This window comes from Numenius arquata, chromosome 7 (genome assembly GCF_964106895.1).
Source record: "Numenius arquata chromosome 7, bNumArq3.hap1.1, whole genome shotgun sequence".
In the NCBI taxonomy this organism is placed as follows: domain Eukaryota; kingdom Metazoa; phylum Chordata; class Aves; order Charadriiformes; family Scolopacidae; genus Numenius; species Numenius arquata.
This window is the reverse complement of record NC_133582.1, coordinates 39,942,618-39,966,930: the sequence shown is the minus strand read 5'-3', so window position 1 is coordinate 39,966,930 and position 24,313 is coordinate 39,942,618. Positions and strand designations below refer to the sequence as shown.

Sequence of the window (24,313 nt, the reverse complement as noted above, 5' to 3'; positions counted from 1 at the left end):
CCCGCCTCGCTACACCCTCCCGCAGGTGGTTGTAGAGAGCGATAAAGTCCCTTCGCCTCCCTTATCCCCTCTCGGCCCGGCCCCCCGTTCCCCGCCACCGACCTTCCCCCGCGGCCGGGCACACCCTCCCCGGGGCGGGCCCGGACCGGCTTCCCCCGCCCCCGACCGGATCCCTCCCCCGGTCCCACCTCCGCTCTCTCCCCGGGTCCCGGCCTCGGTCCCACCGCTCCCCTTCTCCCCGCGGCGGCGACGTGGTGGCCGAAGTGGCGGCCATGTGGCTGGCGCTGGCGGCGCTGGTGGCGGCGGCGGGGGCGCAGTACGAGCGCTACAGCTTCCGCAGCTTCCCGCGGGACGAGCTGATGCCGCTGGAGTCCGCCTACCGCTACGGCCTGGACCAGTACAGCACCGAGAACTGGCCCGAGAGCGTCAACTACCTGGAGGTCAGCATGCGGCTCTACCGCCTGCTGCGGGACAGCGAGGCCTTCTGCCACCGCAACTGCAGCGCCGCCGGGCAGCCCCCTCCCGCCGCCGCCGGCGGGGCAGCGCTGGCCGAGCTGCGCCTGCTGGCCGGGGTGCTACGGAGGGCCCAGTGCCTGCGGCGCTGCAAGCAGGGGCTGCCCGCCTTCCGCCAGGCCCAGCCCGGCCGCGACCTGCTGGAGGAGTTCCAGCGACGGGAGCCCTACAAGTACCTGCAGTTCGCCTATTTCAAGGTGAGGCCCGGACCCTCGTCCGTCCGTCTGTCTGTCTGTCCATCCATCCATCCATCCATCCTCCCTCCCGCCCCATCTCTCTGCCCTGCCCTTGCCTTCCTGCTCCTCCACCCACCCCCAGCCTCCGCTTCCCAAAGTCCTCCCTGCTCTGGTGACCCTCCAGCCAAGCGTGCCAGGGGAACAGTGTGGCATGTCCCCGCACAGCCTCGATGGAGGTGGGTGCCATGTGTGCCCAATGCTGGAGAGGCCGCCTGTCGTGCCAGCCTCTCGCCTGGCCCCAGAGCAGGTTACTCTGGTGCATAGTCTCCTTCCCCATCGCCTCTTCCACACCAGTTCAGCCATCAGTTGTCATCTGCCCCAACTCCATTTCTCCCCCTTCCCTGGTCGGGCCCCCGAGTCCCTGACACCCTGCACTTCATCATCTGCTCCCCGGCAAATCTTTCAGCCCCTTCCTCCCACCCACCTCGTGTAACCCACAGTGGGATCACCATTGTCTTCTCCCCTGCTAGCCCACAGCGTACTGTCCAGCTCGCTCTTCACCAGTTTTTCCACAGCTTATCCAGCGCGTCCCCTTGATTAGTCCCTCCAGTTCTTCCCAGACCCTCAGCCACTGGACCCTGCCTCCTTGCCTTGTAGTTGTGCTCTTCCTATCCCTGCCCCTCTCATCTTTCTGTCAGACTTAACTTTCTTCTGCCTTTCTCTGAAACCTTTTTCAGATCCTTCATGTCACGACCCTTTTTAAGACCCCCTGCTATTGCAAGTGCTCTTCGCTGCTTCTTCGCCCCCAGTGGGTCCATCTTCCTCACTTGCTCTCTTCTGGTCCAGTTCTTTCAAGCGCAACAGCCCCCAGCCTGTGACTCGCAGATAGCCTGATGCCTGCAAAACTCCAGTTTGGTTACAGCCCACAGGAAGGAATAAAGCAAAAGCTGGCTGCTGAAGTGTGACATTAATGCTGGCCCTGGAATGGTATTTACTTTTTGCTCTTGGTTCAGCCAGGGCTGGGGGGAAACACCTCTTTTAACAGATTTCATCCTGTTCTTCTAGCTTCTTGTCATCCTTTTATCCAGGATCTAACTGACAGCTTCTTCCCTCCTCCTCATCTTCATCTGTTCTCTAAATCAAGGTCCATCCCTCCTGCCATCCCCTCAGATACTGCAATTACTTGCATTTCCAATAAATGAGACATCTCTCGGGGGAGAAAACAAGCTGAACTCTTTGGTTAGATTGTTTTCTCTTTTAGGGATTCATTTCCAACATATCCCAGTGTACATTATATAGGGTTGCGTGCCATCTCTAGGACTGTACAGAAGAACTTACCTTTGTGCATTAAAGCCTCTGCACACATGCAGAACAGAAGGTATCAAACAGGGGAGATTTCTTTTGAATAACAGAGTGGGTAGGAACTCCTCTCATTCTCAGAGCCATAAATGGATACCAAAATGACATCACCACAAATGTTTTCATTTCTTGCCTTACTTTTAGCTATTCATTCCCCTCTTGTGGTACATACAAAGTTTTCGATGCCTTGGTCACTGCACAAACCATTCCTTCTTGGTGTTTCTGATACAGTTCAATACCCCACAGGGAGGAATGTGACAGGGGAATTGGAGAAATGCCTCCCTCTCCCTTTAAACTGTTTTTCAGTCCCATTTGCAGTAGGTTGGAGCGGTGCAGTTTGGTGGCTTTGCCTTTAGTGTCAGTTGTTTATATTGTCAGTCTGATTAGGTTGTAGTCCAGCTCTGAGCTCTTGCCACTTGCCCAGGGAGTTCTGAATGACCCTTCTAGAGGTACAAACTGCTGTGTACAAAGGGCTTTCTCCTGGCTGGTGATGTTGAGAAGAAAGGAATGTCACTTCCCCCACCCTGCACCCCCCCCAACAGGATTTATAATACATGAAGAAGGCAGAGGGAAATGCTTTACGTCATTTTGTAGAGTGACCATGTGTTTATTCAGGTGGGTTCAATGGGGAGATTTTGCCACGTCTTAAGTCCTGGGAGTAGATGTTTCTGTGCTGCTGCTTGCTCCTCTGGAGGGAGCTTTCTCGGAGCCACTGAGTTCACTTAGGAATGTGCTTCTACAGAAACTTTTTTTTTTTTTGGTGGTGAAAAAAATTGAAATGAGAAGTTTCGACTAACGACTAAGCAAAAATGGGAGACTTGTCAGCCTAGCAACAAACAGGGTTAAAGCATAAAGCACAAAAGAAACCGGGAACTTGACGAAAGTGCAGCTGAGATTTCCCTTTGCGTTTAGCACCGTGTGGGCTGGCTGGAAGTGCATAGTTTTGGGACAGCCAGGAAGGGCGTCTGGCAGAGTTCCCAGACCAGGACACTTATAGCGGCACAGCAGCTAGAGCTCGTGTTAGAGCTGAAGTGTTTCTTTGGTGTAGTTATCTCTCGTGTTTCTTTCTGATCTTTTATGGATGCAAACAGAAGAGTGCACGTGCATATAAGCTTGTGGTTCTTGCTCATAGTTTTATACGTGCACTTCCTTAAGCTATTTCAGATGTGAGGTGGAGCTCTATATCGCCTGCCCATCACTGTGCTGCATGTGTTGATACGATTCTTGGCTTAGAAGGGAAAAGGTTTTAACATTTCACAAATACATGAGACTTTTACTTTCACTCTTCCTAAATACATGTATATATACTATATAGTTTATAAAAATATGTATGTATATAAAATAAAAATTATAAATGCATGCACACAGAAGTACGTATTTATTTGGCACATGCAGTTGTAAATGAGGGATACTACATACTTCACAAAGTTTCTCTAACAGGGTTTAAAATTGGTTTAAAAATGGCTACAGAAAATCACATAGTACACTAGGACATAATTACTGAGCAAGTCCCTGCTGTTTGCTCTAACTTCGTAACACCACCAGGAAGATATATCATTGTAATATTGTCTTCTATAGTGCTAGGGAAGTAAGTGACATAAACGCCGTGTAAACATGGGAAGTGATGGCTCCTGCCCGCTAGCCGTAGATTAACATCAGTAATTGCTGTGAGATTAATTCCACCACACAGGAGCAACGGTATAATCTTCTGCCTTGTCAGCTTTATAAACAGGGGAGGGGGAAGGGGAAAAAAAGTCTGCTTTTTGACTTACCATCATCATCTGTGCTATCTGCAACAATAATATACTTTTAAAATGAAAAAAAAAATAATGTTCCTAGTGATGCAGCTAGGAGTAAAACTGCAAAGAATTATATCAGTTTTATCGTACTGTTGGAGCTGCTGGGACTGTTGTTTCCATAGAAGTAAGTTTGGGAATATAGAGTCTGCAGGAAAGTTCATTGATGGAAGCTGGGAAACTTTGAACTGTTTTTTTCCAATTAACCTTTTTTTTCCCCCTTCTTCCTCTCCCCATCCCTGTTTAGGCTAATAATCTTCCAAAAGCTATTGCAGCGGCTCACACGTTTCTCCTGAAGCATCCAGATGATGAAATGATGCAAAGAAATATGGCCTACTATAAGAGCATACCTGATGCTGAGGAGCATATTAAAGACTTGGAGACAAAGCCTTATGAGGTACGCTTTTTATTCAGAGCCTGGTCTTTTGGAACTTTCTGTTACTCCTCCTATTGTGTGAGATTCAAGGATCTCATTTACTTACGTGTTCTTGGTTCTTACTCTCCTTTCCCTCTTGCTGTCTTCTTGATGCGTTCAGTAATTCTTACCTCTTATGCTTTTCACTGTTCCATAAGTCACAGTAAGTCATAGACAGTGGCATACCTGAAAGCTACTACATGCAGATGACTGCTCAAGCTGAGCAGGTGCAGAGAGTTATTCAAATGCGTGAGTGCTGTAGCGGCACAGCTTAAAATAACTAGGACATTTGGAGTTAAGATTCCATGGAAAATCTCTGTCAAAACCTGTGCTTTAGAATCACGCTGTTCCCTCTGTTCAACAGACTGTTCTGTTGATCTGAAATGGAATTACATACTCTGGTAAAATCCATTAGTCATCTGTATGTGTTTTCCTCACATTAATTGGGTAACAGCTTATACAGGAATCCAGAAGTGCAGAGACATCATTTACTGTATTTGAATGTACACACAGCTTTCCACAGATCAGTTACTGCTGGTTTTCATTCTTGCCATGTTTTCAGAATCTCTTTGTCAGGGCTGTGAGAGCGTACAACGGTGACAATTGGAGAACATCTATCTCGGACATGGAGCTGGCTCTTCCTGATTTCTTCAAAGCCTACGATGACTGTACAGCAGCCTGTGAAGGCTCCCGAGAGATCAAAGATTTTAAAGACTTTTATCTCTCCATTGCAGGTGAGTCGTTAAGAAATAGTAAGGAAAAATGTCCCAAAAGCACATTTGAGTTTATCTGTAGGATTGGCTGCCAACGTCCTGTTCCTCATTTTGGAGTTTGCAATGCACGTGTTGCCCCCTGCTCAGTTTGGGCCAAGATGAGTTTATTAGATTCACTGAAAACTGCCTGAATTCCAGTTTACTTTTTTTTTTTTTTTTTTTAATCCCTGCAACGTAAATGAGGGCTGTCAGAAAATCAGAACAGAGAATTCTTACGCTGACATGGAAATTTAAGTGTGTGTCAGAGTAAGATAGATGTGTGAGTAATAACAACTACTCCATCCCGCTAGCAAGAGTTATCCAGACAGGTCTCTTGACCATCGTTTCAGTATCAGTTTGGCCACCTTTGAGGCTCGGTGTTTAGCCTGCCTTCAAAATCTGCTTTGGGGTTTGGATATGTCTGGTGATATGTATCTCCTTTCCCATAAATACGACAAGCTTCTGTTGCCTATTTTTCATCTTGTCATGTAGAGTTTTACTAGCAGGTAGGATTTCTTTCTCTTAAGTATGTAGCTTAAAAAAACCCCATTGCTTTGCAAGGGAAAGGGACACCACCTTTTTTGATTGTTGTCAAAATGGAGCGCACACGTTTCCTGTGCTCTTTGGTAGTGAAAGAAACAAGTTATTTCTCCAGTGCTCTGGGCTCAGTGTTGTTGACAATATTTGTTTGGAGAATGCCTGCACGTTTTCTCAACAAACTTAAAAACATGAAAAATGCAACAGAATTTCTAAGTTGCCAGAATGAAAGCCAGCCTGACTTTTTGTCCTAACGCCATCAGGTGTGTTGGTGAAGGGGAACTTGTGAAATATGTGGATGCATGAATGATGAATATGATGCTGCATGGATGCAGCTCTACAGTTTCTCACTGTGCGGAACTGGTATCCACCAACACAGCTGACATGGAACAGCTACAGCAAGCTATTCTGTAAGCCAGACTTTACTCTTTGGCAAAGCAGGCATGTGCCTAGGACAGCAGATAAGGAGTGAAAGTCAAAGCAGAGGTGGTAAAGTAAGAAATACTGGCCTTCTTCCCCAGCAGGTCAGAGCCCTGACATCAGGATAACCCCCAAGTGACTGTAAAGAGTACAGTGTCCATGCTCAGCTGTGATTGGCACTTGCTGTCATCCTTCCTCTTCCTCCTTGGAAGGAAAGAGCAGTTCCCAGGAGTAGCAGAGAGAAGGGAATGTAGAAGTTACTGCATGACGTCATCACAGCCATATGTATGCATTTCAAATATTTTGTTCTTGAGATAAGAAAATTCATATTTACTTGCACTGCCTGGGCTGAACTGTGCTCTTGCTCCAGGGACATACATTCTCCCTCTGAGGTTTTTACTGCAGAAAGTAGATACAGAAAAAAAAAATGTTAATCGTAAGTATTTGGTGATTGCACTAGGTACCTATTTATCCCTGAGCAATGAGCCAGCTGTCCTCATTGCTTGGGATTACTTCACTGAGGGAATTGTGTCTCTGACTTTAAATGCTGGCTGGAATTGAACACTACTGTTCAATGGTGGCAGAGACTCCACTGCTCTTGTAAAAGACAGGTCTGGTAATTTCATTTGGCCAATCATTTTCAGTTAGCTTCAGCACTTCATGGTAGGAGTTGTCAGAGATGAAAACAGGGGAAGGGGCCTTTGCTGTTCTTTTGCCTTGGTCAGGGACTGGCTGCACAAGCTGAGATAACTTGCTTTCACCTGCCAAAAGTGGCTAAGAGGGAAACTAAGGCTTTAAAATATTTCTGTTTGGTATTATTGTCTAATGTTATATATCCTGAAAACACTTGCAATTCATTGATGGAAGGTTTTCTTGGACTGTATTTTCTTGAAGGTAAGATCACCTCTAGTGCTATCCCATTGTAGAAGGCTTTTGTAGACCAGGTAAGCTTATGAACATAAACATTTCTGGCTGCAAGTTGTTCTGTAGTGAGCAGCGTATTTGTGTTTATCTTCTCTTTTAGAACATCCACACTGCAGGCACAAAATGCGGCAATCTCTGGAGGTTTATGTTACAATGACATGCTGAATTTCTCTGTGACAGTTGCACTCAGCAGCATGTGGACCTTATTCATGGAATAATTTAATTAAATTGTAAAGACTCTCAAGATTAAGTAAAGAAGAGAGCACTGTTAAGTTCACAGTTAATAATGCAGTATTCAGCAACTCTATATAAAGCCTACTGCCACAAACTGCCTGAAGGTGTCAGTAAAACCTAACTGCTTGGTTCTCTGGAATTGCAGCTTTGATACATTTCAAGTCCAGACCGCACTGATTTTTACAGACGGGCTGAGTACCAGTGCTTGATACGTACTTCAGGTGGAGTTGTAGGTGCTCGGTAATTCCAAGCAGCAAGATGCAGAGATGCAGGACCCAGGAGAGCTTTATAAGGCCAAACTTTAATGGGTAGCTAATAGGAGGGCTTATAACAAGTTACTGTGTGTTATCCGTATCCTATGTTGTTGTTTTCTTCCTTCTAGATCATTATATTGAAGTCCTTGCATGCAAAGTGCAGTGTGAGAGCAGTCTGACGCCCGTTATAGGAGGCTTTGTTGTTGAGAAATTTGTGGCCACCATGTACCATTACTTGCAGTTTGCTTATTATAAATGTAAGTAGTGATTTAATGTGCTTAAATAACATTGCAATGATGTGGGACAGCTTCCATTCATAATCTTTTTCCTCTAGTTATGTTTCTTTAGAATGTAAATAGTGGCCTCCAAAATCTGCATTTTAACCTGTTCTGGGGCAGAAAGTCTGAGCTGCCTGGCATCTTTTTCTCCCTCTATGACTGTAGTTAACAGACATGGGAGATAAACATAATGTGTAGAGCACGGGCTCGTAAAATTGTCCATGGCAAAATAAATTGCTGAGCATAAGTCCCATAAGGGCTGGATTTTTCCCCAGACAGGCCCTTCTGTTTTAAGTTATGCATGGTTGTGACTGGTTTCCATTTGGGTGTTGGAAAAATGAGGTAGTTGCAGAGTAAATGTGATCTGATCATCACTGCCCTTCGTTCTTTATGTGATACCTACTGCCAGCACAAGTTGCTTACACTTTTCAGAGTTTCATATAAATGATAAATGTTCATATAAGTGATAAATGTTCATCATATGTATTTTAGATGTTTAAATAATACACCAACTTTTCTGCCTTTTTGAAGTAACTCATAATATAACATGTTAGGGTAAACAGTGTCAGCCACTTCCTAGACATTGGAACATGTGCAATGACACAGACTCATTTTGTATACCTCTGTACAAAAAAAACCTAGTTTGTGCCAAAAAGCCGTGGTGGTCAAGCTGTCAGGTGCACATGGGTGTTAAGCAGCTGAATGTATAGCTCTAACAAGAAGTTTTTTCTTAAACTTCTAACTCATTCAGTTAGATAGAAGTAAGATTGTAACTTCAAGGCAACACATTTAACATAGCACCACTATTCCACTTCTGTGGAATAAACACTCGATTTTCAATTTACTGTTCAGAATTTTTTCTACAGACAAACCTACAGAACTTTTCATACCTTTCGCTTTTTTCTAGTGGATTCTTATATTCCTGTTAGAATGGTGCACATGGGGCTACATGGGTTTTGAAGAAGGAGGGGACCACTCAACAGAAATTGCAGTGCTCTGGTCCTCAGTGACTACACATTTGATAGGTAAATCATTCAGTGATTTTTGTGGTTTCTTGAGGAACTACTTGCACTGTGAAGAACACATGTAGCCATTACAGCTACTCCTGCAGGCTCCAACATCAAAGGGAAGACAAATTCAGCCATGTAGCAGCAAGCCATTGGTGACATTTGCTTATGTTTGACTACAGGTTTTACACTTTGTCTTTTCCCTCTTTGTGAACTCTAGTACAAAGAAGTGGGTTTTTTTAAATTTATTTTTTGTTAGGTTTATAATAAATGTCCCAATGGGGATCAGCAAGCTGTGGGCTGATACTTCACTGATACTGGGACACCTGGGAGGGATGTTTGGTTAGGATTTTCATAGAAAACCATCAGAGGTAAATCCCCATTTTTTAATCATGGTCTTACCTGTTTCAGAACACAAAAATAGCATGTCCTTTCTGGGAAGCAATGTGGGTTTTTTTTCTGTACAGCTGGTGGAGAGGTAGAAAATGGGTCCTGTTTCCATCTGAGTTTTTCAGAGCTTAGAGAATAGTAGGAATTTGTTCATTTACCTTATCTGGATTTTCGTATGTGTTTGTTAATTAGTGAATGACATGAAGAATGCAGCTGCTTGTGCTGCTAGTTACCTTCTGTTTGACCAGAAAGATGAAGTAATGAAGCAGAACATGGTATATTATCAGTACCACAAAGACAAATGGGGACTTAAAGAAGAGGATTTTCAGCCCAGATCGGTAAGTGAATTATTTAAAATGCCTTCTAGACACATTCAGATATTTCCCTGAAACTCACTGGTCAGAGATTTTGAAAATTGGGGTTAATCTGTTGATTCTGGAGTTAAACACATACTGTTTTATTAGCGAGTTGTACACAGAGGCATACTATGTAATGTAGATCGTGAATCTCATTATAGTTCTTCCCTTTGTGTTGAAATATGCCACAATAGGATATAATATGATATGATGACAAGTAAATTCACGCTGGTACTTGTCTGCCGCTTAGGTATATTTATATCTATCTACCTCGACAAATAAAGCAGCTGGCCTCTGAAATCTCCTGATGAAAAGATCACTCCAGTGACATTCAGGCTTTTTTTTATCACTTAACTATTTGCCAACTTGTGGTTGCTCACCTGCTTGTTATTTCGGCTTCTGTGTGCATTGGAATGTGTCTGGGTACAACAAGCCTGGCTAAACGCGCTTTCCACTTACTGCATTTAGAACACAGTTGGGTGTATGAGGATGGAAAAAAGTTCACGGCCATATTGCACCTAATTATCTGTGTTAGAATACTTGCTGCAAAGAACCCACAGTAAACATCAGTCCATCCCGCAGTGATTATGATCTGGCTTTGAAAAATTACTCAAAAAATGGGTTTCTATGCTGTAGTTAAATTTCCACGTCCAGAGAAGTTTTCCATATAAAAGCACTTCTGCTGTGTTTCTGGCGTCCTGCAGCCTGGACTCTGACAATCAGGTTGGATGTCCTGTCATTTCTTGTTACCTGGATTTATGTCGTGCAACTGAATTAACTGCTTTGTGACACCTGAGTGACTCCTTAGGCACCAGTGGTATGTGCTCTACAAGTAGTTAGTCATTAGCTATACACGTTCCACAAATTAAATTTAGTGCTTTCTCTTACTGCATGGCTTCCCCATTGAAGGGGACTCTTTAATGAACAGTCATTTAGGTTAACCTAGCAGAAGCAACAGTGGTGATGTTCCAGCTGTTACCACTCTGTTTAAATTAAGTGGTTTTTGGTTGTGGACAGCTGTTGAGTTCTGCGCAACACACTTTATCTGCACACACTGGGAACCCAGGCCTGCCCCGCAGGGCCAACTGAGGCAGAAGACATAGAAAACACATTTGGTTCTTTCAGGCAGCAGCAGCGAGTTTGAGCTCACAGGGGAAAGGGACCGGTCCTCTGTGACTGCTTTTGGGAAAAGAACTGTGCTTTATAGCCATATTGGAGGCAATATTTGACATTGGTAGGAGTGAGGAGCAGTAACAGTATAGAACTGCTAGCCACAGGCAGATTTGGCATCCGTATGCAGAGAGGGTAGAACAAGGGCCCTGCACGTTACCTCTGAACGTTTCATTGATAACTTTTCAGGAGCTGGGGACTACACATAATTTAATTGCTAAATATAAAATATTAAATGCACTTAGCTGTATTTTCTTGTACTTTGAGCCATGTAGCTATGAACAGAATCATAGAATCATAGAATTGTCTAGGTTGGAAGGGACCTTTAAGATCATCTAGTCCAACCATCAATCTAACTGATAAAAAAAAAACCAAACAAACAAAAAAACCCCACCCATCACTAAGCACTATGTCAACCCATCTTTTGAATAGGATTCTTAACTGGTTGGTTGTAAATGTGCGTCACTAATTTTCACTGAATTTCATAGAATCGGAGGCTCCAGTGAGATTGAAGTTGCTTGCTGTCCTAATCACTCGCCATGAAAACCATAGAGCCTCTGGTTTATTTTCACAAGGTGGTAACAGGGTGACAGCAGCACTTGGCTCTGGCACTAAGCTTTACATGTTTTTTGTGAAAGAACATTTTTTCCTCCCCAGAAAGAGTTCAACGGGATAATCAAAGTAGGTTACTGTTGGTATTCACAACTATGAGAGTAGGTGACTGGGCTAAACTGTGCTGTCCAGGCAAAGAGCCAGGAACGTGAGGAGGGACAGGTGGGTGACCATGCAGAGTTTCCCTACCCCAGACTCGGGCTGGGGTGGTGAGTCATTATCGTGCAAAATAGCTTAGTGTCTCTTTTTCCTAGAACTGCCTGCCGCCATAAGCCAGTGCAGTGAGAGACAGAGGCTTTCTCGCGTCCAAAGCCCGCTGGAATGCAGGCACAGGCTGCTGCTCAGCCCTGGCAGTCTCATTCCGTATTCTCAGGCTCGCCAATGCTTTGAAACATGAGAAAGAGGAGAGTGCTTTGTTCTTCTCACACCAATGGAGCCTGTGCTTAGAAAGATCCACAGAAAACGTTGGATACGCTGCTTGTTGTTCTGCTGTTTCCTTTCTGAAAGGTTATAACACCCTCCTGGGATCTACCTTTTACTAAGTCTGGGTCTGACTTCACTGGAATAGTTTCAGGTGACATGTGATGACACTTCAGGGTCTTGCTACCCTGAAGTAACATATAGATTTTGTTTTTTGATAGGAGGCAGTTCGATACCACAACATAACCACACTCCAGTTGGAAATGTATGAATTCGCAAAGGAACATCTGATGGATGATGATGAGGTGAGTTTTCTAGAAAGGAAATCATGGTCAAAAAAACCAGCAATCATACATAGATGATACATAGATGGAATTCCAGGATTTAGCTAATATGGAAAAATCTTCTTGTACCTTGACCAATTTATCACGAACTTTTCTTTTGTAAATGGAATATAAGAAACAAACCCAAAGAACATCACGTACCGTTTAAAAAAATATGGACAGTGTTAACACAAAGGTTAATATAATGCACTGAGCCCAGAAAAAAAGAAAATCCACTTTGCAAGCTGTAACACCAGGGGGCAGAGATGTAGTATATATATTTAAACCCAATATTTTTCTGGAGTTTGTTTTCTGAAATGTTGGTTAAATTAAAGATCCTTATAATTTTGTCCAGAAGTAACCACCTAAATTGTCATTTTTTTCGAAGTGAAGTCTTGTTATCTGGGTTTTTTTCCACACAGTAACATTTTGGTCACCTAGTCTTGCATCTTAAATGGTTGGAATTCATGGCCGAATAACATATAATGACTATTATTACACTGGAAATATGTAAAGTGGATTTTTTTTTGTGCAAGAAAAGTAGTTAAATTAGTAAAAGAGCATTTCTTTGTCTCCCACAGCTGAAATTGAAGTATAAATCATAGAGGCTTTGGGTTGCCTTTTGTTTTGCTTTGTTTTCAGAACCTTTCATTTAAAGGTTTAAAAAAGTCTTCAAATGATGGAATAGTTCATTGCTAGCATTGGCAAAGAGCTATGTTCAGTTACGGCATGGGGCACGGTACTTGTAATGAGCACTGCTGAGATGTTTGTTAGTTAGAAAAGAGAAAGATGGTTTAGGTTATAAAAAGAAATCACCTTTGCAATTTTTATGCTATCCAGCACATAAGGAGAGAGAATATTTTTATAGTGGAGAAGTAATAACATGTCTATCCTGCCTTCAGTATGCTAGTGACCTGAAAACTGCTCTATACATAAAATTCCATTGCAAGGTTACCAGACTTTAGGAAGACTTTCCATTGTGGTAAAATTCTGTGAAAGACGGTTTAATAAGCTCGTTATAAGGTTAAGCTTAGATGAGGACTAGTCCATATGGATTTTTATCAGGGTGTGAAATACTTGAGCATTTTTTTGTATTTCCTTGTTGGTTTTATGCTTTGCCCATAATGTTTTCTTATGTTAGGCATAAACTTAATTTGTAATTTTTTCCTTCTTTCACATCTGCTGCTTCAAAACACGGGGATGAGGAATTAAGGGATGGGAGAAGCAGTCCCTTGCAGGGGCTTTCCCCATATGTTGTTACAAGGAGGGATTACAGAAACACTCTTCAGCCTCAAGCGCTGTGTGTAGTATAAACGAGTGTTCATTTGCTGGCATTCGTTCCTGTAGCCCGTTTCACCAGGGCAATACAAACGACCTTGCAATCTGCAGGAGGGAATTACAGTGGAAACGTCAATTAAACTCTTGGGGAAGTGTCAAGGAAGTCACAGTACACTGGATTATACGTTTAGGTTAAGCAACCAAAATTACCGGGCCCGATCACGACACAGATATCCCTACCCCATGCCATTAGGGAAGTTACCATTCTCTTCTCCCAGGGAAAAGCTGAAGGGCTTCTGTACCTTTCCTAACTAGGGCTGAAGAACCTGGGAGGGATGGAAGCTGTCCACGCCTCTGGCTTGGCTCTGGCTTTTGGTAGTGAACTCATAAATCCCTGGCTACCAGAACTTGTCTTTGGCTTCCAGGGAGCCCAGACAGAGCAGGAATAGCACGAAGGTAAAATCGCTACCTTGCACTTTCTGCTGCATGGGCAGGACCTGGTAGTGGAAGTGGAATTTTTTTTTTTTAATATTTCTCCTGGCACGGATAGAAAAGTTTATTCCAAAGGAATGCTGAAAACTGATGAAAAACCCAGATAAGGTGTTACAGTAAAAGCTTTATTAAAAATTGTTAAGGATGGAGGCAACCTCTCCTTTTAGTTGACTCTGTTTATTTAAACCATGTGCTTCTTGGGCCATAGGCCATACCTTTGGTGAGTTCCTGTGGTCCATGTTTGCTGTCTGTGAAGTTGCGTGTGGGCCAACAAGCCCGTAAAATAATCTGCAGAAAGAAAATCATTCTGTTTCCTTGAGCGAAGCCAAAGGATTGAGGTGGCAAGAGGATCTCTTCTTATGTGAATATGTCATTGTTCCCAAGTGGAGAATCTCACTTTATTCAGACTTCTCAGTGCTCCCGTATCCCAGGTCATCCATGTGTCTTTTTAAATCCCATTAGCAAAGCAAGTGAGAACATGTGGCTTCTTCCAGTAACACACTGCAGTAATTGCAGAGGCTGGAACATACAGTAATGATTTTTGCATGTGTCACTGCAAGAAATACTGTCCTGTTCGTGTTACTTTATTAATGTTTTTCCACAAGGAAATGAAAAACTGTAGTTCAAACATTTAACACAGTAGAGGTGACAGGGAATGCTAGTGCCAACTAGCTACAAATTACTTTTTCTTAAAAGTAATTATTAAATATCCTTTCAGTTTTCCACAGCGAAGTTAAAAGAACATTACACAGTGTTGTCATCTCAGTTGGCCACGGATAGTCAAGCTTTTTGATTTCTGTTCAGACGTGTAATGCATAAGGGCTATAATAGATACAACTCCTCGTATTGCACAGATTTAAACAGCAAACTGAACTGCCGTTAAGAGCCACATACTCAGCTAGTGTAGATATAACTTCAGCACTGCACTAATTGTATGAGACATGTTTCTGGCCCGTAAAGTCAGTGTTCTTGAGGAATTTTTTTTCACAGACAGCTACTTAGCTGTTCTAACTTACATAAGAACTACAAGTGTTTGGCTGGGATGATTCTACAATGTGATTTTTTTTCTTTCCGTACTTACTCAGTAGGTGAAAAACTGTTGGTAGCTTTGATCTACTTTTTTGGTATCTTGTTTTTTTTGTTTGTATAGAATGTGTGTGTCCATTTGTATAGTAGCTGAAATTCAAATGCTCCATTCCTAAGTGTGATGCAAAGGAGAATTAAGTCTTGAACTAGTGTGACTGTGAAAAGCGTGGAAAACATATGGAATAGCATCAAAGCACAAGGGCCCCAGTGGACTACTGATAGCATATAATAATCTGAATTCAGACTATTTTTCTGTTCAGGAATTGCTAGCAACATATTTTCAGGTTTATTAACTGATGGTGTGACTGGCTCTCCAGAAGCTTCCTGCTTTCCCCTCTTGCTTCTTTACCGTTGGATGTGGCTCTTGGTCAAAGGTCCTTCTTCCTTCCATTCCTTCCTTCCTCCTTCCATTTATTCCACCTACCACGAGAAGCTGCAATCATCATTGGGCTAATATGGCAGGATGTCCCCAGGTTGTAGGTACCGACATAGGGAGGAATTTTTATCTGCCCAGATTTTCTTAAGCTTCTGTGTGCAGCATAAAGCAGGCAAGAGAGCTTAAGTAGAGCTCACTCAGAGGCCACTTGAAGGCTTCTGTTTTCAGTGCAAGGGGAGCAACGTTGAAGTTGCTCTGAAACTGGGTTGACTCATGTTTTATAGGCATTATAAAAATGTTAAGAGGAAAGCACATTTATTGGATTACTGTAAAATACTACTGTAATAACTGCAGTGTACTGCAATCTCCCATAGTATATGGGAAGAGAACAGTTACATGTTCAGAATATATCATTAAAAAATGAAATGGAAAAATATTTGAGAAAGTAGTTAACATACATGTAAAGAACAACTAAGGTCTTTTAATATTGGGGGAAAAAAACACCCTATAAAGCATGTGACAGTGGGTCACACTGTGGACTAAATACCTGAAAAATAAACAAGTTAAGGGCCAAATAATTTCTCTGCATGAAGAATTGAGGGTTTTTTTTTCCCTTGCTAGAATCCAGGGAATGTCCAGCCCGGTCTGTAATGCTCATGGAGGATCTGGGAGGGCTTTGAGGTGGTTACAGTGAACTCTCATGTTTTAACTGAAGGTTGGATCAAGGAACTTTTTCTTGGTCGAAGGCTGAATAAACCTTTCAGGCTGAGCCACTCATTGACACATGCCTTACTGTTATCCCAAAATAATGTGTCCCCTCAAAAAATATCGCTGGCCAGTGAGCTGTGTGGTGTGCGCTTGCAGGCTCTGTCAGGCTCACGGAGCACATATCCTTCACCGTTGTCCATATCAAAACTTTGTCTTCAGTCTCGCAAGATGGTTATTTGTCCCTGAACAAAATCCGCTGGTTTTCATAACCTAACACTCTGTCACTACTCCCATTAATTACTGAAATTAGTTACCAGGACAGTTACAGGACAATTACTCATTAGTTACGGGGCAGCGCTGACCTTTCCTCAGAGAGGCCACCCCTGCAACCCTTCCCGCTACCACAGCCTTGCCACCTACACCCAATACATAAGGGATTCAAATCTGTTACTCTCAGCGTTGAACAAATTCCCAGTCGTTAAGCTCTTTGAGCTTTAGCAAAATCTGAATTTTTGCTGTGAAGGAGAGCCGCGGGACATTTTGTGGAATAAATATTTTCCTTCTAGGTCATAGATTATAAGGAAACAAAGATCCAGCCAATTCTTCTTGCTCTGTATATTGTCTCTTAAGAATCAGTTTGTTGGATGAGTTAGGATAAAGGCTGTTTCTTATTCATTCACTGATAATCACGCATGAAAGCGTGTCCATAATAATATTTTTCTGTAGACTTTAAATCGTTCTAGAACACTATTATTTTAATAGTCTCTGTTACTTCCCTGAAGAACAGGCTATCCCACTGCAGTGCATATGGAATCCCTATAGAACAGTCCATCAGCAGATCTGCATGGAAAGTATGGGTCATTGCAAGAAAGCTGTTTTTCCCCAGAACTTTTCCAGTCCTCGCTGAGAAAGGACAGAACAGATGGTAGGTGGAGGCAAGGACCCCTGAATGATTAATATTTGCTACGCAGAAGGCAATGCTTAGTCTTAGCAACCAAAGGCGAAGCGTCTGTGTCTGTCAGTGAGCAGTACAACTGCGGCTGGTTGCTACTGTTTTTAAATGGTGCTGTGGAAAGAAAAGTTGGTGCTAGACGATCAGTCTCAAGTGGGCCATAACTGAGACATGTATTGGTAGCTTTTCCTCTTTGCTGTTTGTTTTAATAGCTGGCTAGGAGTCTCCAAAGTACAGATGTTTCTTCTAAGAGGTTGTGTTTTTTGTGTGTGAATGTAGCCTTTAATATTGCATAAGGAAGGGCCAGCAACAATCCCTGGCCCAATGTCTACCTTGGTCTTGGACACTCAACTTGCGGTAATAAGTGAGGAGTTCTGCATTTTTCTCCTTTTTAGGACTTATTTTTTCAAATGCTCTAGCTTCACTTATAATACTGTACCAATCTCACTAACCTGGGTTAGCTTATTCAGAATTGACTAAGAACTCTTAAAATTATTTTTTATTATAATCCACCTACTCACGTACCCTCTGTAAAGCCTTCTTGAATTACTTACTGTGGTAAAAAACTTGTTCTTTCTGTTTGTGCCTCTGTTCAGTTGTTAATCTAAACCAAGGGTGCTCAGTTTGCATATCTGACAGATAATTGGAGGCTCCAGTTGATCAGATCAGCTCCTCTGATTCTTCCTACCACTCACACCAGTCTGGGAGCATTCCCCGGCTCCTGTCCGATATGCCCCGCATATTTCAGGCTATACTTGTCCTGTCTTTTCCCATACATCCTTGCTGACGCTCCCGATTTCCACCGTCCCTGGACTGGGAGAGGGAAGAGGTTGGTAGCACAGGGAGGGAGGTCACGGGGTGCCGGGAGAGCCGTTGTACGTGCGGCACATACTCCTCCAGTGTGAACCAGGAGGCAGTGACTGTGGACCGAGTGCCAGCTTGCTATCGAGGACGTGCTTCACTGCAGCTGACCAAGCAGTCCAGATGTGCGTACTTTCCAGTTGTTGGCTGCCTAACTATCAGGCATGTACTGGTCTGGCGGCAAACCCTTCTCTTCCCCGAGCTTCGTCAGGCTTCACATCGTTATTTACCAGCCAGACAGCTACATCGTGCTTTGGGCCGTATATTGCTCAACTCTGATTTACATCAGCACTGTGTCTGAGCAGCGTATTGATGTAACCTGCATTAGAGCTGGGTGGCAGTTGTCCCCTCTAGTAGCTGGCAGCAGAGAGAATTACGGGTTTGCAGCTGACTTTGCATGTAAATATGCTGTCCTTCCTCTTAAGGTAGGTAGGAGCCAAAAATCCGATACCAAGGGGAACTCTGTTACACCAAATGCTTAAATAGTATCAGAGAATCATTTTCGGACTCCGGGTCTGCAGGCCAGCATGAAGTTATTAGGCATCAGCGGGCAGGAGGCTTTTTCCCTGGAGTGAACACCTGTGAAATGTTTGCTGACTTCAGTCATGCAAAATGCCTGGTGTGATCTCAAGTGAGTGCTAACGGGGCAAGGACAGTGATCAATCTGGTCACAGCTGCTAGTGTGACAATGTGATCAGCTCCTCTGACGTAGTGTTATCACCTTTTCATTAGGCTGCCAACGTGTAGATGTTTCGCATTCGGACCATGAAGGCACAGGCAAAAATATTATAACTACGTGGGGTTTTTGTCTTTAATCTGGAGTTTTCACTTTTTCAAAAATAACCAACATCCAGGCAGATGCATTATTCAGATGCATTACAGCATATTTTCTGTATGTATATTGTTTCGGCAACTATTTTTATATTTTTGCCATAATTCAACCTCTCTTACTCCCCAGTACATCTCATTAGACTGCAGCAGCTTCCATCATGCGTTACTTTAGAAATCAGTGTCAGGCACTGGAGATTTCAGATTTCAGTCAAAATTTTTTTCAAGTCCTCTCGCTTTTAAATATCCTTTTCCATTTAAAACTTGGGCTTCTTACATGTTTCTGGATTTGAAGACATACCAGAAATAAAAAACCTGAATTCTGTCTGGATCTTCTATGTCTTCTGAAATATCCTTCCTTTCTGATGAGCATGACAATAATGTGAACTGAATTAAGTTCCTATATGGTCAAGTTACCGAAGGTGCAATATCGAAATCCCCGTGTCTTCCTCTCATTCTGGGTCATGTAGTCAGTTCATAGAATCATAGAAAAGATGCTTATGCCTTTCACCCTACCTCTCAGACTCTTACCTTTTGAGGGTTGTCTTTGCAGGTAGACCGAGGAGAAAAATCACAGAATCACAGAATGATATGGGGTTGGAAGGGACCTCTGGAGATCACCTAGTCCAACCCCCCTGCCAAAGCAGGTCCACCCAGAGCAGGTTGCACAGGAACGTGTCCAGGTGGGTTTGGAATGTCTCCAGAGAAGGAGACTCCACCACCTCTCTGGGCAGCCTCTTCCAGGGCTCTGCCACCCTCAAAGTGAAGAAGTTCCTCCTCATGTTTAGATGGAACTTCTTATGTTCAAGTTTGTGCCCATTTCCTCTTGTCCTGTTCCTGGGCACCACTGAAAAAAGACTGACCCCATCCTCCTGACACCCACCCTTTAAGTATTTATAGACATTGATCAGATCCCCCCTCAGCCTTCTCTTCTCCAGACTAAAAAGCCCCAAGTCCCTCAGCTTTCCCTCGTTAAGAGAGATGCTCCAGGTCCCTCATCATCTTTGTAGCTCTCTGCTGTGCCTTCTCCAGCAGTTCCCTGTCCTTCTTGAACTGGGGAGCCCAGAACTGGACACTAGATCGTTTTAAATATCTGTCATTCTTTAATTAAACTATGATCCTGAGCTGTAAACGAATCCATCTGAATTAGATCTGGGAGCCCTGTGGTAGTAGGACGGTAGACCCCTGTATTCCCCGTCTCGTAACTGTTCGGAGTTAATGGCACGTGCCTGTCTGTAGTCCTTCAAGAGGCACCCGAATGCTTGTGCCCACAGGTGTAGGAGCTGTGCTGTAAAACACGACCTGAAGTCCTCTGTGCCTCCGTCTCTGTAACTTTCAACTGCTTGCATAGTGGCTGTTGGACCTAGTGGCTATTTTCTCCATGTGCATTTGTGAAGTGGTATTGAGTTCCTCCCACGACTGGGCTCCTTAGGCAATCAAAATACTTCTAACAAAGGAAAACGTGCAGAAATGTCGAATTCCTGTTTTCCAGTTGCCAGATTTCCTACAACCAGGAAGACAAGTAGGGAATATGAAAGTGCTGGCATTTTTTCTTGTGTTTTTATTGAATTGGATACTTAGATGTTTTGAACAAATTCAAAGCAAAATATATTGCCATCCTTCAGGACTTGAAAAAACCACTTCATAGTTGAAAAAACTCAGCGGTCTTTTGAGATGGAACTGTGAAGCAGGGAACAAGAGCAGGAGTTATTTCAGCCAGCTTTCTTCCTGCTTTTATTTTCCTTTGCTTGATTCTCATTATTTCTCTCCTTGCTAATCGCACTTCTGAAAAATGTGGTGTTAATATTTTTAATCACCGTATCCATAATACAATTGTTGTATTGAAAATAGACAAAAATTCCCTATTTCCTCTTATTATTTTCACTGACAGAGGTTTTAATCCCCTTGTCAGAATAGAAAATTGTAAAATTTTGAGTCTCAAACTGCAGTTGTCTGGAAAGGGCTCTCTTCCTAAGGAATACCTTTCTAAACAAAAATGTGCTTAAAATTGAATTAGGATTGTAAAATACTGTTTGCAGTCTTCATCGAGCAGACTCAGAAGCCTAATACAGTTCACAGAGACTTGGAATGGGGGTGAAGAGAAGCGGGAGAATGAGCATCCAAGCAAGGGTGACTTGCTTTCAACATAACTGTTATAAATTCTCTTTATTTTAAATATGAAAGTGAGTAAGAGCTTATCAGGTTTTCCAGCAGAGTATTTTTCTATCAGAAAGTGACGATTTGTTTTGGAAAAAGCCCAAATGACATCTTCAGACCTTTTTAGAACATAGATTTATGTCAAGAAAGGAAGGACAGGAAAGTTTAAAAAAAACACAGTTAAATTAAGGCAGTTTAACAGAACATTGTAGTTCTTAGAATAAAAGGTTGGAAATGTAACGTTGAGCATCAGCATCTCTCTTAGGATCCGTATTTGAGTTGTATTAAAAAGTGAATATATGTAAAGGCATTTCCACAGGGTCTCCTGTCTCAGGCAGTGTTGTTTCTGAGCTCTGCGGTGGAAAGCAACTGGAAAATACTCGTATTTCTGAGGATGCCAGCAGATGGGCTGCTGCAGTCAGTTTTGAGTAGTCTGAGATGCTGCTGCACGTTTGCTGTTAGCTGCTTGCTTTTCACTACTGAATCACGGAATCACAGAATGATATGGGGTTGGAAGGGACCTCTGGAGATCATCTAGTCCAACCCCCCTGCCAAAGCAGGTCCACCCAGAGCAGGTTGCACAGGAACGTGTCCAGGTGGGTTTGGAATGTCTCCAGAGAAGGAGACTCCACCACCTCTCTGGGCAGCCTGTTCCAGGGCTCTGCCACCCTCGAAGTAAAGAAGTTCCTCCTCATGTTTAGATGGAACTTCTTATGTTCAAGTTTGTGCCCATTCCCTCTTGTCCTGTCCCTGGGCACCACTGAAAAAAGACTGGCCCCATCCTCCTGACACCCACCCTTTAAGTATTTATAGGTGTTGATCAGATCCCCCCTCAGTCTTCTCTTCTCCAGACTAAAAAGCCGCCAGTCCCCTTTCCTCCTAAGAGAGATGCTCCAGGTCCCTCATCGTCTTTGTAGCTCTCTGCTGTGCCTTCTCCAGCAGTTCCCTGTTCTTCTTGAACTGGGGAGCCCAGAACTGGACACAGTGCTCCAGATGGGGCCTCACCAGTGCAGAGTAGAGGGGGAGGATGACCTCCCTCGACCTGCTGGCCACACTCTTCCTGATGCACCCCAGGATGCCATTGGCCTTCTTGGCCACAAGGGCACATTGTGGCCAAGAAGGTTTTGAAGGTGTTACCTTGGGCTGAAAGTGATTACAACAGGTTTTAGCTCAGTTACTGTAGTAAATTCCAGCTGGTGGGGCTGTATCATCCCAAAGTACTCCACCTTGACTGCAGGAAGACATTTGACTATGGTGTATGACATATAACCACGTCAGGAGTAGTTTAAATAGAGAAAGTTGGATTGTTATCTTGTGTTGGTACCCTGCATTAGCAGAGCAGAGCTTGTAAATATAATATTTTCTGGTCTGAATCTAAACCCAAACTATTTGTTTCCAGTATGACATAGTATCTCTGTCCAGGTTCTTTACATTTCTCCAGCATTGAAGCATGGTGTGTGAAGATCTGTGGTTGAAAAGGGAGAGGATGTGTGTTGAAGGGTATAATAGAGGACACAAACAGTCAGAGCAGACAGATGCAAAGTCAAAGTTACAGTTCTACAAAACACTTCTGCTTCGAATTTTGAAGCTTTCTAAAATTTTTTAATCTTTTATGGTAACAATTTCCTGATTTATCAGGTGCTTTAAACAAACTTTCGAAGTTTGAGGATTTCATTGTCTATTTAAATACCTGAAAAAGGACAAGAGGATTTACTGTGACGTGTAACATACCCTTCTTTTAAGGTCTATATGTCACTGCAAGTACTTGTGCTACCCCTGTACGAGCCATTTACTTGCATTTTATAGGCTTGTTGGGCTAGCTTCCATATGAAGGGTGGTAAGAAACATTTCTACACCTATTATTACAGTTTATGTTTTGATTAAAATGGTTAAAAATTTCAACTGATTTTGCAGTAAAGGGTTAATTTGTTTCTGTTAAATTTAATCCTTTCTAGGGTGAAGTTGTGGAATTCCTTGATGAGCTGTTAGAAGTCGAGGAAAAGAAGGAATCTTGATGAGTGAAATCATTACGAAGCGTTTTACAGAAGTGAAGACTCACCGTTGCTCCCTACTATTGTTACTGGTCGCCTGTAGTTCCGGTTAGATATACCTCAAAGCTGCTCCTTTCAGGTTTGCCTTATGTCACAAGATCCACTCTTAAAAGGTCACTTCCATGCTGCACTGAGTCTTCCGTGAGCGTGGCATTTCACTGTGCGTTTACAGAATTGGTGCTTGTGGATTTTCCCCCTGAGCTTTCTTCCCTTTACACAAACACAACCAAGCAGACTATCTGTATTTTCTGGGCTAACACTAAGGTTCCTCGTTTCGGTGGTGTTCTACTTAAGTTATAACAGTACAGCTAAATTCTGAAGAACTTTTGTCAGATTATGAACCATGGAAGACATTACAGTTCCTTTAGACTTTCTGAGCTATGTATTGTATTATTTATATATCTGTGATGATGAGTTAAGTGATACTGAACCCCAGTACACCTGAAAGAAGTTAAGATACATTTAAATAGCTGAAATAAGATGATTAGCAAAGCACAACTAGTGATCTTGTAAAACTTGCTTGAAGAATTCTGTAAGCAGTGTTGATCTGTCTTAAAAACTGAATGAAATTCCATGATGTGAAACTGAGGTCACTTCAAACTGAGTAATAAATAATTCCTTCTTCTTACCAATTCTTAGTCTTTCTATTGAAACAACTTGTGGTTCCCGTGTGAGGCAGGACCAATCTTGTATAAAATAATGATGGTCAATGTGTTTAGCAGTCTGTTCTGTAGAAAACAGTTCGCATGGGTTTTTTTCTGTCTTGAGGGACTATCTGCAGAATTTTCATCCAGAAGTAAGTATAGGTGGAGACCGAGGCAATTTTGAGTGGAATTGTGAAAAATATTTGCATGTCAATTCCTGACATTTTTATTAACTGTATGGCAGAGTTCTATACAGAAGGCCCAGAAATTACTGTGTTAGAGATGAGCAGTGAATTGCTGCACAAGAAAACTGAAGAGCAGAAATCCCTTTGACCTTAGAGGAGGATCCAGGATTTCATCCTTTGCTTTCCTCTTTCAATTCCTTAAAATCGAAAAGTCCTGCAAATGGTTTCATCCCACTTACATCAGGGGAAGACGAGCATTCAGTGCCTTTATGACTGAACCCAAATTCAGCTGAATGGAAGTGAATTTCAAACCCAAAATCTTGCCATTTTTAAAAGGCAAAATGTGGTCTACACTACCTTGCTGAGTTCTTGCTGCTACAGCTTCTGTATGCTGTACTAGTATAGCATCTACATACAGAGAGCAAAAGGGGAATCCACAGGATCAGGTTTAAGTGTCCTCTTACACCACAACTAATCCGCTGAAGTTGACGGGCAGACCATTTTATTCTCAAAATCTATCAAGAACCTTTTAACTTCAGGAGATTTACCCAGCTCAACTTGTGATAGTAAGACCAGAATCTGGCCTGCTGTATGCCCTGAGCATAGAGAGGATGTGTCAGATTTCCTTATGCTTTTTGTTCCACACAATATTAGCACTCCCCTTACTGTAATTTTATGTAAAAATTTAACTTTTAAAATTTTAGCTTTTAAAATTTAGCTTTTAAAACTTAACAAGCAGTTGATTGTAAACTATCACTT

General features: G+C 42.8%; 1 protein-coding gene across 1 annotated transcript; it reads left to right on the top strand.

Annotated features, from left to right (window-relative positions):
• The first annotated feature begins 272 nt into the window (after positions 1-272).
• On the top strand, positions 273-23,355 carry CRTAP (cartilage associated protein). The gene is made up of 7 exons (XM_074150675.1): positions 273-710; positions 4,092-4,241; positions 4,822-4,993; positions 7,509-7,637; positions 9,248-9,393; positions 11,835-11,918; positions 22,630-23,355. Exons 1-7 carry the CDS (start codon positions 273-275, stop codon positions 22,687-22,689), a joined length of 1,179 nt encoding a protein of 392 aa, XP_074006776.1. The 3' UTR covers positions 22,690-23,355.
• Positions 23,356-24,313: the final 958 nt, after the last annotated feature.

Bases quoted from the DNA above. Each gene is read 5' to 3' on its own strand.
- CRTAP (XM_074150675.1), top strand. From the start codon at position 273: ATGTGGCTGGCGCTGGCGGCGCTGGTGGCGGCGGCGGGGGCGCAGTAC. The intron at 711-4,091 runs GTGAGGCCCGGA...ATCCCTGTTTAG, and splicing joins TGCAGTTCGCCTATTTCAAG to GCTAATAATCTTCCAAAAGC. The intron at 7,638-9,247 runs GTAAGTAGTGAT...TTTGTTAATTAG, and splicing joins GCAGTTTGCTTATTATAAAT to TGAATGACATGAAGAATGCA.